This window comes from Mustela erminea, chromosome 9 (genome assembly GCF_009829155.1).
Source record: "Mustela erminea isolate mMusErm1 chromosome 9, mMusErm1.Pri, whole genome shotgun sequence".
Lineage (NCBI taxonomy): Eukaryota > Metazoa > Chordata > Mammalia > Carnivora > Mustelidae > Mustela > Mustela erminea.
The window spans coordinates 111,803,540-111,819,353 of record NC_045622.1 but is presented as its reverse complement, the minus strand read 5'-3'; the positions used below and the strand labels follow the sequence as shown (position 1 = coordinate 111,819,353).

The 15,814-nt window shown below is 62.8% G+C and overlaps 1 protein-coding gene across 2 annotated transcripts in view; it reads right to left on the bottom strand.

The window, feature by feature from the left end:
- The window catches only part of CARS1 (cysteinyl-tRNA synthetase 1), a 39,858-nt gene that overhangs the window by 22,639 nt on the left and 1,405 nt on the right, over positions 1-15,814 (bottom strand). Inside the window, exons 2-7 of one of the 2 annotated variants that reach the window (XM_032358137.1) lie at positions 10,881-11,129; positions 7,026-7,117; positions 6,286-6,374; positions 5,737-5,833; positions 5,251-5,349; positions 4,229-4,378 (exon numbers count right to left, since the gene is read on the bottom strand). In XM_032358137.1, the coding sequence (XP_032214028.1) occupies positions 4,229-4,378; positions 5,251-5,349; positions 5,737-5,833; positions 6,286-6,374; positions 7,026-7,117; positions 10,881-11,129 (776 nt within the window). The remainder of the gene's footprint in view (positions 1-4,228; positions 4,379-5,250; positions 5,350-5,736; positions 5,834-6,285; positions 6,375-7,025; positions 7,118-10,880; positions 11,130-15,814) is intronic. The other variant, XM_032358138.1, reaches the window with a different exon arrangement.

The following is a 15,814-nucleotide window of genomic DNA, read 5'->3' as shown; positions in this document are numbered from 1 at the left end:
CAACAGTGCCACGTCGCTGGGGGCAAGACGGCCATCAGCGGTAGAGAAGAGCTCGGAGGACAAAGGGGTCCATTCTGCGAGACAGCGGTCCTCCCGGGACACGGGCCCAACGGCAGGGCAGCAAGCACAAGAGGCAAAAGCAAACAGAACTCCAAGGAGAAACAGATGAACCCACGAAGGTGGCTGGGGACTTCAGGACCCTCCCTCCGGCACGCACCAGCCCAGCAGGGGTCAGTGAGGACACAGCTGACCTCAACCACACCCTCGGTCAGCCGGACCTGAAGGACCTCTACAGACCACTGGGTCCCACAGCAGCAGGACACACATTCCTCTCACGCTCTCCTGGAATGTTCACCAGCACCGTCCGCAGTCCGGGCCCCACAACATGCCTGAACAAATTTGAAAGAACAGACGTCATACATGGTGTCTGCTCTCGGACGACCATGGAACCGAACTGGAAATCAGTCAGAGAGCGAGCCGGAACGTCCCCACAAACAACACGCTTCCAAAGCACAGAAGGGTCAAAGAAGGTACCTTGAGAAAAAATTAAAATTTTTGGAATAAATGAAAGTGAAAACACAGCTTATCCAAATTGGTGCGATGCAGCGAAATAGCAGTTAGAAGCCCGCAACAGCGGGCGGACGGGTTAGACTCACAGACAGATCTAACGTCTGTCATCCAAGCTTCCACCCCAGGAAAGTAGGAAAACAAGAACAAGTCAACTCCAAAATGACAGAAAAGAAGCAATAAAAATTAAAGCCGAAAACAAGAAATCAACAGAGGAAAATCAACAAATCCAGAAATTGGTTCCTTGAGGAAATAAATGAAATTGTTACGCCTCTAGCCAGGCTACTACCTAAGACAGAGAGAGGCCACAGATTCTAACACCCAAAACGAAGGAGGGACATCACTACAGACCTCACGGAAATTAGAAGCATAACAAAGAAACACTATACAGAACTCTGTGCCCCCAAGTTTGATAACTGTTAATGGTCTGATTCTTTGAAAGACACAAAGTGCCAAAACTTATAATGATACAAAGAATCTGAAGAAGCTTATGAGCCAGTGACGAGATTTAATTAATAATTTATGATTTTCCAAAACAGAAATCACCTGGCCCAGAGGGTTTCACTGGTGAATTTTACCCAACATGTAAGGGACAAATTATATGGATTTTCTGTAGTTTCCCAGAGGAAGCAGAGGGACTAGCTCCTACGTCATTCTAGGAGGAAGGCATTACCCTAATACCGAAAACAAAGATACCCCAAGAACAGAAAACTACAGATCAATATTCCTCATTAACATAGATGCAAAAATCCTTAACAATATATTAGCAAATTACAGCCAGAAAAGTCCTAAAAGAGTTATATACCGTAGCCAAGTGGCGGCTATCACAGGTATGTAGGGCTGGTTCCACAGCACAAAACCAATCAATGTAAATCATTCCAGCGGCACGGTAAAGAAAGCAAAACGCCGTAATCACACAGATGTGCGAAAAGCATACGGGCACAACCCACACCCGCTCAGGATAAAGTCTCAGTAAACCGGGAATAGCGCCGAACTTCCTCACCTTGATCAGGACAGCAACGGAAGTCACGCAGCTAACATCGTGCTTCGTGGTGAGACACGAGCTTTTCCATTTAGGTCCAGGGCGAGGCGAGGACATGCCCTCTCGCCACCCCTCCTCCACCTCACCCTGGACGCGCCGGCTCACGCGGCGACAAGTGGAGGAAACGGAAGGCATACTCACGGGGAGCAGGACGTGAGACCCCACGCCAGCATGCAACACGGGGAATCCGCCACAAACACGTTACGTCATACGCCCCAAGACGAAATCCTCAGGTGTAAACCCAACGAACCGTGGGCAAGATCTACACGGGGACGACAGAAGTCTGATGGGAGAAGTCGGAGGACTAACTAGCGGAGCTACTTCCTGCTCACAAACGGGAGACCCGACCCTGTCGAAATGTCAGGTCTTGCCAACACGATCCACGGATCCGACGCCATCTGGGTCGACATCCCAGCGCGGCACTGCAGTGACGTCGCATGCGGATTCTCTGCTTCCACGGAGGCAAAAACCCCAAAGAGCCAATTCAGTACTGAAGGGGAACAAAGTCGGAGGCCTGACACCACCTGACTTCCAGAAACCGTAGTGACAGGGATGGTGCGGTGTGGGCAGAAGCAGAGACACACAGATCCAGGAGCAGAAGAGAGGGCCCAGACCCAGCCCACCCCGACGGAGCTGCCCGATCCGTGACGGGGGAGCAGAGGCCGTTCAGCGAGACAAATACAGGCTCCTTCGGTAGAAGGTGCAGAACGACCGGACGTCCATGCTCAGAACGAGTCCAGACCCGGTCTCTCACCGTCCGAAACGTGGCTCAGACTGGGTCACCGGCCTGAGAGTGAGAGGAAAACCAGACAACTAGAGGGTCACAGAGGAGCAAGGCTCCGTGAGTGCGGGTGGCAGTGACGTCTGTGCCACAACTCTGACGGCACCGTCTGTGAGAGGACGGGGTGGCTGCTGGACGCCATCAAAACTAGAATGTCTGCGGCCGGTGGGGGAGCATGCCGTGTCTGGCCGTGTCTGCTGTGCGTGGAGCCGCCCCCGGCTGCGTCCCCGTGACACCGCAGATGAGAGGACACGTCCACCCTCCTGGGGGGTTGCCAGACGCATGGCTGCTGCTGGGGATCCGAGAGTTACCCAGATTCCTGGGTCACATGCCCCACGGTCCGGCAGAGCCTTCCCAGGGTTACGGTCTCGAGACGCTTGCAAACGTGCGCCCAGAGATGGACAGAAAATTGTCCCCAACCGTGAACAGAGCAGGCAGATGCAAACCGACAGCACGACGGGACACCGCGTCACGCTCATCGGGAAGCTGATGTGGGAAACAGGGTGACCCGGGCCGGCGGCCATGTGCACAAACTGCCGGCGTGCTGCCGTGGGGGGTAGCGCGGCACTTCCTCCGCATCCCGCAAACCCACCGGCCGCACCGCCCAGCAGCTCCCCTCGGAGTCTCTGCCCAGAAGGACCCAACGCAGGGATCTGAGCGAATCCGAGCACGTCCCTGCTCACAGCTGCGTCACTCATGATGGCCCGAAGGCAGGAATGACACAAATGTGTGTCAGACCCTGAACTGAACACCGTATCCGCCAGTGCCCCCTGGTCTGAGAAAGGACACTAGGACACCTGGCACAGCCAGGAGGACATCATACCAAGGGAAAGACACCAGCTGTGAGAGGAGACACCATAGCATTTTGCTTCTATGAAGGCCCCGGCGTCCCCAGATTCACAGAGACGGAGGAGACGGTGGGTGCCGGGGCTGGGGAAGGGACGGGGGTCGGTGTCTCAGGGGGACAGAGAGTGGACGGTGGGCGCCAGGGGCGGGGGAGGATGGGGGTCAGAGTCTCACAGGGACAGTCTCTGTCTCAGAAGATGGAAAGTTCCGGAGATGGATAGTGGGACGGCCGCACAACAGTGTGCATGTGTTTAATGCCCCTGAACTCTGCCCCTAAAAATGGTTAAGATGGTAAATTTGACAAGTGTACATTTTACCACACTTTCTAAAGGAGAAAGAATCAGTGGACCAATTAAGAAAAAATTCGCCGTGACGCTGCTCGTCATGCGGGCACGCGACTGCCGCTGGAGGAGAGGGAGGGCGAGCGGGGCGGCCCGTGGCAGGCAGGCCGCCGTGGCCACGCAGGGGCCCCACGCAGGAGCACGCCACGGGAAGGCCGCGTCCGCCGCGCTCTTTCTCGCCAAGCTCAGAGCGAGCGGCGCTGGCAGCCTGATGTAAGCGAAGAGGAAAGCGAGAGCGAAGCCTAAACCGGGTGGGCTCTGGGGGCATCTCTTCCCGGGCCTCCAGGCGGGCAGACGGCTGTGGCCGCGTCTTTTCTGGAGCTCCCGCGTCCCTGAGTGTTGAGAAGGGCCGGCAGGGGGACCCGTGGCGGCCTGCACTGACTGCCTCTCCGGGGAAAGGCTGGCGGGGAGCCGGGGCCCGCTTGCACTCCTGCCCTCCGAGGGTCTGAGGGAGAACCTTTCCCAGGGGCAGGAGAGCCCAGCGCAACCTCAGCCTCCCTCTGCTCCCTGCGCAGGGGGACCCCAAGCAGCACCGGAGAGCCAGCGGGAAGACTCCGGAGTCCTGCCGCACACACTCCGGGACCCCCGGTGCCGTAAGGACACTGTGTGGCGGCAGGCCGCCGGGGTGCGGCGGGCGCGGGGGGACCTCACCTCCGCACAGCCGTTGGCTGCCTCCGCCGGGAGGCCGCTCTGCACAGCCCTCTGCAGCGGCTCGGCCGCCAGCTCCACCGCTCGCTGGGTGCGCTCCAGCATCTGCCTTCGGTCGGGGTCCGTGGTCTCCCGTAACTTGGCTGAAAAGGGCTGCAAGCAGAGGACAGGGCAGGCCCATGGGATGCGGCTGAGCACAGCCCCACGTGCCCGGGGGCTCCTCACTGGAGGCGAGAGAGAAGCCTGCGTCCCTAAGGGTGTGGGCCCAGCTTCCCTGCCGGACGGTCAGACGGACGGGGCAGACGGACCCTGAAGGCCGGCTCCTCACGCCTGCCCTGGGGCTGGTGGTCTGATGTCACAGGCTGTGCTCGGGTCATGGGGGCGTCACCTGGGGACTCTGTGAACGTCACGAAAGCACCCATGACCTGGCGGGCCAGCCCCTGGTCGGCCGAAGACGACTAAGCTCTGATTTCACTCCCAGCATTTCTTGTGGACGTAAAACGTGGCGGCACACCAGGAACGACCACCACGGCTCCTCGAACAGTCACTGCTGCTGGGAGCAGGAACCACGTGCTCTGACCTCACTCCATTACCACAGTAACTCGAAACGCTGTCCTTCAAAGCGAACCCACCGGGAGGACGCGTCTCGTCGATTTCTGGGAACTTCTAGCACCCCTGGTCTCAGCGGCTCGGCCCAGCGCCTGGGTCGCCCCGGGCAGTACCGCGTGGCCAAGCCCTGGAAGAGCCCGTGGGCACATCTGTAGCATCGCACAAGTGCGCGTCTGTCAGTGCCCCCGTGACGCCCTCGGACACTCTCCCAGAAGTGGGGGGCCCAGGCACCGACGGCACACCCCCGTCTGAGCGCCTTTCCGGAGCCGCTTCCTAGCAGCCAGGCGACCACCTCGGTCAGAACCCGGGGCCCTGACGGAGCTGGTTTTAGTTGCATCCACTGTGGGAGGCCCAGCGGGGATGGCCACCGCCTTAGGGACAGCCAGGAGTCGGGGAGGAGACAGCGAGGGGCCCACCTTCAGGGCGGCGTGAACGTCCTGCAGGACCTGGGCTGCCTGCGGCTGCTTCTCCCGATACCGCTCAAACAGGTAGTTCTGCCGGGCCCTCTTGATGATCTAGAAGGAGAGGGACCCTGGGGTCATGCCCTGTGCAGCAGGCAGGCTCCAAGCCCTGCGCCGCCATGCCACCGCTATTCCTGCGACCATGCTGGTCTCGAGGAAACGGGCTGCCCCCTCCCGGCCTCCCCACGCTGTGCTGCGCAGAAGAGCACGCGCGACCACAGGTCCTGCTGCCACGAAGCCCCACGGGCTGCCATTTTATCAAGTGGGCCTGGACACGCGGGGTTCTCTCGGCCCCCGCACAACGTTATCGGTATAAACTGTGATGCCGCGACACGGAGATGGCTCACACCCCGTGCATCCGGCTGAGGCCCCCGCATTTCATCCACAAACACTGCTTCCTCCCCGGCCCCGCGTGGGCGGACACGCCGGTCAGAGCCGCACCTTGTCGTCCACGTCTGTGATGTTCATGCAGTAGAAGACGTCATACCCGAAGTAGTCGCGCAGCACCCTCCGCAGGATGTCGAAGGAGATGTAGGACCTGGAGTGTGCGGACACACCTGTCCCACTGCCCGCCGCAGCCCACCGCCCGCCACACTCCCCAGCCCACTGCGCCGTGGCCACGAGGGCCAGGGGAAGGCCTCCACGGTCCTGCCACCAGTCAGCTGCTGCCCCGTGCAGGGGCTGGGAGCGCCATGGGGCCCGGCCTGCTCCACACCTGGGTTTCCGCCACAGCTCCTGGTGGGGAACCATGGCCTGCGGTCAAAACATCGGCGTGCAGCCCAGGACGCTGGTCATGGCGCGACAGGGCAGTGAGCTCGTGGCCCGTGCGCACTCTCCAACTTTCCCATCGTCTGCATGGATTACTTACTGAGTGGGGGTGTTTGCCTCAAGAACAGGAGATCTCAGAAGGGCCGAGATGCTCTGTGGGACCCACGCCTCCAGACCCCCGGGGACCCCGGCCCGTGCTGGGTGCCCGGCAGCAGCTCCTACCTGGCGTGCCCCATGTGAGACGCGTCGTAGACGGTAGGCCCACAGCAGTACCACGTCACCCTCTTCCCGTGCTGAGGCACGAACACGTCCTGTGTTCAAAATGGAGAACGCCGACCGTCAGCCGCGGAAGAGACGCCGTGCGGGGGCACCCGGCCGGCGACGGAGGGCATGGCTGCTCTACAGAAACTCAACGAGAACATTCCCGTTCCACGGACAGGAGTCACAGACGCTCGGTGAAGTCGGCTGGAATCGCCGAGACCCCTGCGTCCCCGTCAGCCACCGTGCTCATGGCTGAGATCCCAACCAGCCGCGCTGCTGCCACGGCCACGCGGAGCAGAACACACCAAGCAAACCCCATTCAACCGGGATCCGATCCTGCCGCCTCTCAAAACCCGGTCTCCTCCCAACCTCGCCAACCAGCACCCCCCGCGCCCCCCTGCTGTGTTCAGCCTGCCCGGAGACAACTGCCACCACCACGGGGCCTTCCCGAAAGCCAGCGGGCACGTGGCCTGGCTCCGAGTGACGTGTGGCCGGGGTGCTCCAGGCCCGCAAGCCCCATAGACAGGCGGTCCCGTCAAGGCGTGCTGTCCCCAGGCGTGCCCGCTGTAGGAGCCGGCTCTGCCCCACCCAGGGCCCCATGTGGAAAGGGGAGCGAGTGCTGAGCCATCTCCACTCCCACCTGGACCGCTGGCTGCGGAGCTCGTCCACAGCCTCCCCTGCGCCCCGCCGCGCCCCCTTACCTTCCTCCGGGTGAGGCTGTTGTACAGGCGAAGCTTGCACGGAGGGGACCCAGCTGGAGGGCACCACTGAGGCTGCCCCCGCCGGCCTCTACCTGCCAAGGTGGAGAGAACACCAGTCACGCTGCACCCGGGCACAAGGTTGTCCTCAGCATGTCCTGACACGGGGCTGGCCGGGGCTCCGTCAGCATCGCCCGTGCCCGACACACTGGTGTCTCTAGTTTGTTCCACTCACAGTCTGTGCAGCAGCAACCGCAGCACGGCCCAGGGTACCTGGGAGAAGGGGTCACACCCCTTCCTCCCCGGCTCCCCAAACCCAGGCCCTCCCTCCGCCAACGGACACCATAGTGGACACAGCTCGTGGCCACGAGAGGGCATGGGCCCTGCAGTGCCAGACACAAGCGCAGCGTACAAGTGGGGGTGCTGGGTAGGGACACGGGCCACTGTCCGGAGCAGCACAGGGCTGGCCGGGCCACAACTAGCTCACAGCCCCAGACACGCGGTAAGAACAGGCTCCAAGCCAGCCCAGCTCCATCGGACGGCGGTAAGCAGCGGCCAGCCCCCCACAGGTCTGCTCCCGCCCCCCACAGCGTGCTGTCACTCCCGGACTCCGCTGGGACGAGACGCTTGTGGCTTCCAGCTCCACACAGGGGCTCAGCCAACTTGGAAACTGTGGGGTGGCTCTGCCCTCAGAGTCTTCCAGGAGAGACCCCGCCCCCTCGCTGGCACTGCCTCGGGGCTACCCCTGCTGCTCTCGGTGTCCCAGGCCCACGCTGGGTGGCGTGGTTGCGGCCCGCGCCCCGAGAGCCCAAGGGGGTGCACCCTGTGTCTGGAGCCCAGCTGCCCCCCAGCACTCGCTCACACTGCGCAGCATGGGCACACGGAGGCCGCCACAGTCCCTGTCCCACCTCCCCAAGCAGGGAGGGGTCAGCAACGCACTGAGCCACCCTCTTCCTCTCCAGTCCCCGCCCCTGCCTCGGCCCCCCACGAAGGTTCTCTCTTGTGCCTGCTGGCCTGCCACCGGGGACCCCACAGAGCCCCGCTCGCTGCTTCTGCTGGGAGTCACGGGGAAGGCCGACCCGGGCTTGGCCACGTGCCCCAAGAGTTGCACCAGCCACGCAGACGCTGACTTCAGTGACCCACAGCAGAGAGTGCAGGAGGAAGGCCATGGCCACGTGGGTGTGAACGCGAGCGTGTGCACAAGAGCAAGTGCGTGTGCGCGGGTGAGCGCATGCACGGGGACGGGGAGCAAGCAGACGAGGAGAGAGCCCCGCACCCGACAGGAGCTGGGTCCTGCGGTGACCGCCGGCAAACCGGGGTGGCAGGGCTGGGCGGCACTGTCGGTGATCAGCGGTGCGCACTCCCGAGCTCGGGTGGCGTCTCGCGCGCCCCCTACACCGCCGCTGATGCCCTGGGAGGAAGCCCCGCGGCTGTCACTCGGGGACGATCACCGGCCCTCTGCCTCCCCTCCTGCTCAGACCCCGTGCCCCTAAACAGAGCCAGCGCTGCCCCCTGGGCTGGGCAGGGCCGCCGGCCAGAGGACAGGAGCTTGGGGACCGGCAGCGCCCGGCCCGCCAGGCGGGAAGGCTGACCCGAGACGCCACGGGAACGTGGCAGGACAAAGCCAGGGGCACGGCCCAGGCAGCTGGGCCATGCCCCGCAGGGCCACGACTGGGCTTGAGGGTGTGGGGCACACAAGGACCCCCGACTCAGTGAGGAAACTGTCCTCGAGCGGTCCCTTGTGCCATCCCTGCTAGGAGTCTGAGCCCAGCTCACTCGGGACAGCGGCCTCCTGCGACACTCCACCCCCGGCCGGGCTCCCGCTAGTCTCTCCACGACCCCCGCACCTCCGCCGTGGCAGCCGTCACCCGCGCACAGATTCTGTTTCGGTTTCTGCTCCAACCACTGAGCACAGACCACACACCCGTTTATCCAACACACACCCAGCCCCCTCCAGGCCCTGTCCTGGGCACATGGTGGACACAAACCCCTGACTCGACAGAACTGCACACGCCGCCGAGGGGCGCTGTGCCCATCTCACCACCCAGGGAGGAGAAACGCTCCCCCAGGACATGGGGTGGGGGCCACGGGGCAGAGGGTGGAGCCGCACCGTGGGGCTCCTCCAGCCACAGGCCCTGAGCTTCCCGCCGTGGGGCCGGGAGCCGGGGCAGACGGGAGAGACCCCGCGGGCGGCGGCAGCAGCATTCCAGACAGACACACAGCGGGCCAGGCCCTGGCGGGGCAGGGGGAGGCTGAGGGGACGGGAGGAGGTCGGAGGGCCACCCACATCCCACTTTTTGCACCTGCAGGTGCCTCGGGCTTTGAGGCCCACAGCCCCAGGGAGGGACACAGAGGGACAGACCAGGCACCAGCCACCGGAGCAGGGACAAGCTGTCACAGGCCCTGGTGGGATGGGCTTGGAGGGAGTGGGGACAGGGTGCCAGCAAGTGGGGGACTGCGAGAGGCGGCGCTCGTGCCCAGGACAGGACATCAGAGCCCTGAGGCAGAGCAGTGCTCAATTCTGGCAGCAAAGGGGGGTGGCAGGTGCTCAGCCCCTGTCCTCCCGGGGATGCGAGAGATGGTCCTGGGGCCAGCCTGGTCAGCCCGGGCACACGAGCGGACTTGGAGGCAGACAGAGTCAGGAAACGCTGTGGGGTGTCTCTCCCCCACCTCCAAGCCAGCCGGGACGTGTGGACACGCAGTGCGGCCCTCCACCTCGAGTGCCTGCCTCTGCACGGCTGAAGGGTTTCTGCTCGTTCTCCCGACAAAGTCCTGGATGGACCACGAGCCGGGCCGCTGCCAAGACTGGGAGCCCCGGAAGCCCCGACCTCCGCCCCTGCACGCTGTCTCTCAGGAGCTGGGACCCACGGGGATGTGGCTCCCGACACCATGGATATCACTGGGGTCACCGGACTAGATGCCCGCGGAGGAGACCATGTACACAGAGAGCTCCCACCCCGTGCTGGGGAAGGATTATCCAGAAAACCAAACCACACCACGTGGGAGAAACAATGTCCCGGCCTTGGCCTGCTAGGGCAGAGGGCCCAGCCCAGCGCAGCGGTGCAGGTGCTGGGCAATACGGAAGGAGCCTGGGAAAGCCCCCAGGAGGCTGCCCCGCTCGGCAAGGACCAGCAGAGACAGCACATGGCCCACGCCTCCCACGCAGCCACCTGAGTGCCCAAGCGGAGCTGCTCGAGGGCATCAGGTGACTCGGGACGCAGCACCAGGGTTCATCGAGGAGAGAAACCCTACGGGGCCTCAGACCTTCCAGAAGGACTCCTAAAATAATCGGTGTCACGGCGCCGCCAACAGGCCAGCACCCCAGACCGGAGCTCGAGCTCAAAGCCGAGAAATGACCTTGTTTGGATTTTCAGGGACTTCAACGTCCGCTAACAGTGCTTTAGGCCTTAACTGTCGGACGCCCGGCGGGAACACGCCCCGGAGCACAGAGAGAACGAAGGAGAAGCAGCGGGTCCAACCGCAGCCAGGCCAGCAGTCAGCGGAGAATGCCAGGCCGCAGCCTGTGCCCAGGCCCCCGCCAGACCCCCTCCCCGCCAGGGGCGGCATGCTCTTGCTGTGGCTCCTGCTGTGGCTCTCCCTGGGCTCTGCTACAGCGGCCACGGGCAGTTCGGATCCACGAGGGCTGACACCTCGGCAGAGTCCGTCCTAACCCGCACTCGGGGTGCGCTGGTCGGCGGCCGGGGCACCTGCATGCATGTGGTCACAGGAGCAGCCCCGCGGGCTCCACCGGACTGCCACCGCCCCCAGCCAGCGCCGCACTCCTCTGGGGCCCTGACCTTGGAGGTGGCCGCCGACGGGAGGCGCGCTACCAGCTGCAGAACTCCCTCTGCTACTCACTTGCTTGGCGCCCACAGGGCTCGCCTCTGCCGCAGGGGCCACCCAGGACGGCTTCTATGTGCCTGAACCAGCGGGCCACGTGGAAGAGACGCGGGTCAGCGGGGGGGGCCGAGAGCTGCCTGAACAGGTCCACGTCTGCCTGGGACAGTGAGTACCCCTGGACATAGCTACGCGTGCTGAGGTGCTCGTTCAGGGCCCGCACCCTGGCTGCCTCGTCACTAATGCTCAGGATGGACCTGTAGGCAGGAGCTGGAAAGACAGAGGCACACAGCGTGAGTCAGGGCCCGGGGGCCTCGGGACGAGCGCGGACACGCACAGGGCTTCCCCAGGGAAGGAACCTTGGAAGCAGAACGATGGCCGTGGGGGCTGGGGAGGGACCTGGGGAGTGCTGAGTGGGGTTTCGAGCCGCGGGGATGGGACAGCGGGGGAACGGGGCTGCGGTGGTGGCTGCACGGCACGGGAGGCGTGAGGGCCCCCACACGGTGCACTCTCCGTAGCACTGCGACAGTGAACGTGACCTTACGGCATCCCACCTCAACTGAGGGACAACCAGGTTTCCCATCGGCTGAGTCCAAAGCTGCTTTGAACCCCAAAGGCCCTGCCCAGCCAGAGCCCTGCTGCCCAGGGGGGCACGCCGACAGGGGACACCCCTCTCGTTCACTCTAGACCTGCGAGAACAAGGCACCTTCCATGTCCACCGTTGGGATCGTCAGAGGAAGCAGAAAGACCTTGAGGCGCCGCCCCACGCCCCCCACCCCCAGCAGGTGGCTCTGAGGACCCAGCCCGAGGGCTCCTGGGCAGCGGCTCCCATGCCACGGGCCCCACATCCCTGTGGCTCAGATTCTGCCTGAGACCAGGAGGAACGTTCCAGTGGGTCTGTGCCTCCCTCTCTCCTATAGAGGGGCCTGCCCTTGAAAGCCCACCTCACAGCTCCAGCGGGGCATCGGGCTGGAGGCGAAATCCGGGGAGAAGGGAGGCCATGCCTGGCCGAGAGCTCCGGGAAAGCCTAACCCTACGTAAGCATCCGGCTTCCGGAGCACTTTCTGCTCAGCGCCTTCCTCCCAGGGAACTTGTACTTCACCGGGCAACACGCCTCTGACAGCTCAGCGGCCTGCCAGGGCGCGGCCGGCACGCTCTCGTGATGAAGAAAACGGCGTCCAGTGAGCCCGACGAGAGGACCGGGCAGAGGTGCGGGCAGAGCCGGGGCCGGGGTCGGCCTCCTGCGGCCCGTCGTCCTCCGCACGCTGGCTCTCTGCATCCCTGCCTCCGGCTCCTGCCCGTGCCGCCAGCCCCGGGAGCGAGGGTGTCGGAGCAAGGACAGCACCGCCCCGGCCCAGCCCGCCCCCCACCCCCAGAGCAAGCAGACAGGGACCCCCCACTCCCAGAGCAAGCAGACAGGGCACACTCCTCTCGTCTGGAACGAGGTCCGCTGACCAGAGCAGACCCCCAGGGCCACGCTGCACGTCGAATGGCCGTCCCCGAGGAGCAGGATCAGGGCTGACTGGTAGTTCCCTCTTTTCTCCCCACGTGTCCTCCGAAGAGCATGCACCATTTTTAAAATGAGAACAAGAGGTCAAATGTCCTACCTACCATGCTGGCTTTGGAGCCCCGGTGAGGGACTCAGAGGACACCTGTGCTGCAGGGCGGTGGCTGGGTGAGGCACCATGCCAGGGCAGTGCCGGGGGACTCGGCGCTGGGGGGCTCGTGCTGAGGCTCAGTGCTGGGGTCGGCGCTGCGGGGTTTCAGCGCTGGGGGGCTCGGCGCTGGGGCCGGGGGCTGGAGCTCCTCCCCGCCTCCATAAAACAGGCTCAGAACCACACACGCCTCGTAAAAGCTACTGCGTCTCAGTAAAATTACCCTTGCAAACCTTTAAAATACCGCCTGGTGCACAGCCAGCCCCATCAGTCTGCCACTGACGACTACACTTGTCCCTCTGTCATTATCAGAACGGCCCTGAGCGAGTTCACCCGGAGACTACACGCACACTAAAAATGCAGCGTCGGCCACAGCCGTCCCAAGGAGAGGGCCCTCTCGGGGCGTGCAGGCGCGGGGCCCTGGGAAGGCGGCCAGAGGACAGGCTCCCAGGCGGCGCGGAGCAGACGGTCGCCGCACTAACTGTGGGGGCTGCACTCGAGCGCGTCTTGAGGAAACTGATAGGAACCAGGTCGGCTCTGACGTGGTTACGGGTTTCGGCCAGACCGAGGTCTGGCGAGCCCCGAAGCGAGACCAGATGGGCCGGTGGGCGAGCAGGATCCCCAGGGGCGGTGGTGGAGGCCCTCGCTGTGCGCCCTGTGTCGGGGTCGGGGGGATGTCGGCCTGCCTGGGCCACCCGCGCACCCACACAGCAAGGGAGCGGCCCCTCTGACCCCGGGAACGCCGTTCTGTGCAGGGCCAGCTCAGACCCATCTGTCCCCCAGTTTCTCCAAGTTAACCGCTGAAGCCGTCATAAAACACCTCCCGAGCTCACACAGACCGAACACCAGGCGATCTCCCGCACCGGTGGCAACCCCCGCCACGCGGAATGAACCGCAGTCTGGACGCGGCTCCGAGCATCCCCTCCCTCTCCCCCGTCCCTGTCGCCAGCCTTTCAACCTGCCTCTTCGTCCTCCTCTGCTCCAGCCCAGTGCTCGGCCAGGCCCACTGAAGCCCTTCAGAATCAGCACCAGGGAAGTGAGGCGGGCCCACAGTGGGTTCCCACAGCAGCTCCCCGGGGGCCCCGGTGCTGGCCCACGGCCTGCAGACCTCCGTGTGCCAGCAGCTCCCTTGCTCAAGGCCAGACCCTTCGCAGCAGCAGGCCTGCCTTCCACAGGAGCCCCAGGCCAGGGCTATCTGTGTTTCAAAGAGCAGCCTGGGCTCCGGGGTCAGCACCCCTCCCGCCTCCCCGGCGTACGGGCACTCCGGGCTGCGTCCTGCAGTCGCTCTGCACACCCAGCCCTACAAACCACTTCCCTTCCACAAACACTCCTCTGGCTCCCAGGCCCCCGTCCTCCATCTCCGGGCTTGGGGCCTGGCCAGCAGACCACTGGCCCCTGCTGCTGCTTGCAGGCCTGGCCCAGTGCAGCCGCCCCCCTGGTCGGATCTCTGGCACTCGGCACGGCCTGGCACAGCAGGTGCTCCACAAGTCCCTAGCGAGCAAATGGGCAACACCCGAGTACATCCTGTGAGCCTCTCGGGGACGCTCTCCTCCCGGACGGGAAGCCACAATGCTCTCACCTGGCGGTTTCACCTTCCCTGCCTTTCGCAGCTTTCATCAGAATCACGGGCCGCTGCCCAGGTAGCTGCCACCGCGACACTGAGACGGCTTCATCTCTACCCCGAGGGCTCCCTCTCTTACGACTCTTAAATAAAGGTAAACACTCAGAGACATGGAAACACGAGTTCACAGCAGAGCAAATATTTGTCGTCTCTGCATACGCACACTCCATCTCCCTTCGGGAGACACAGCAAAGCACATGGGCTTGGTCTCGCGTGCGCCATGGCACGCACTCCGGCCCGGGGGCTCTCGTTGTGACTCTGATGGAATCAGTCCGATTCTCATCCAAGCCGGCACAGGACGGCGGCTGAGGTCTCCGCCAAGGTCAAACCGCCAGGGCCGGAAGCCTGCCTTGGCCTCCATCGAGCTGCGTGGCCCCGGACAGATCAGGCAACTTCTCAGAATGTCAGGACCGTCGCCTGGACAGCCAGGTAAGGGCAGTACCGGCCACAGGGGCTGCTCTCAGGACGAAAGGACACAACAGTTGTGCTTAGACCAGTGCCCAGAAGAGACGCCGCTGAGAGAAATGCGACCAGCGCCTGGTCCGGCGGTCGGACCACATTACAAAGGCCCTTCGGATCACACGGCGTGAAGAATGAGACAGCAAATTTGACAGAGTTCCCCCCAGACTGCTGGCAGCCTGCAGGGCAAGGCCTCTGAGAGGAGCTCCATCCACCCAGGCGCCCTCAGAGAGGAGCCCTGTCTTTCCAGTGTGCCTGGAATGGGGCGGCCCCTCCGAGAAGCCAAGGAGAAGCTGCAAACCCGGTGTCGTCACAGGGAACCAAACACGTTCTGAGTCCACGTGAGGTAGAGCTGAAACGGGAAGACGAAACGGGGACCTGGGGAAGGTGCCTGGGGGGCTCGGTCGGTTGGGCTGAGCCGTCTGCTTTGGCTCAGGTCATGATCCTGAAGTTCTGGGATGGAGCCCATGTCTGGCTCCTGGCTGAGCAAGGAGTCTGCTTTTCTGCCCCTCCCCTGGCTCGTGCACTCTCTCTCTCCTGCTCACTCTCTCTCAAACAGATAAATAAAAATCTTAAAAAAAAAAAAAAAAAATAACCGGGACACCTGGTGGCTCAGTGGGTTAAAGCCTCTGCCTTCAGCTCAGGTCAAGATCTCAGAGTCCTGGGATCGAGCCCCGCATCGGGCTCTCTGCTCAGCCGGGAGCCTGCTTCCTCCTCTCTCTCTGCCTGCCTCTCTGCCTACTTGTGATCTCTGTCAAATAAATAAATAAAATCTTTAAATTTTAAAAAAAAAAAAAAAACCTGGGAAGACGGTCACTTTCGATGAATCCAACCATTGGAATAAAAAACTTTCAAAAACTGGAAACCGAGGCTAACTACGAGTCTAGTACCCCCACACACAGCCTTTCCTATTTGATTTTATTTCTTGTTTCCTCGGGGTACGAACACAGATTCTCCACCCTGGAGGAAGCCTAGGGACAGGTGAGGGGAGGGGCAGCAGTGAAGGGAGGGCAGGCGGGCTGTGCTCTGGGCCCCTTTAGGACTAGAAAAGTCCATCACCTGTCCGGATGTCCTGGGGGCTTCATTCTAATCTGTAGATCAATCTCCAAAACAGGCCAATACTTACCAAGGCTACGAAAACCTGACTTTCTAAAGCAATTAAAAGAAAATACCAACATGTCATTTATGTTCACAAATGAAGCAAAACCACACTTTCATTT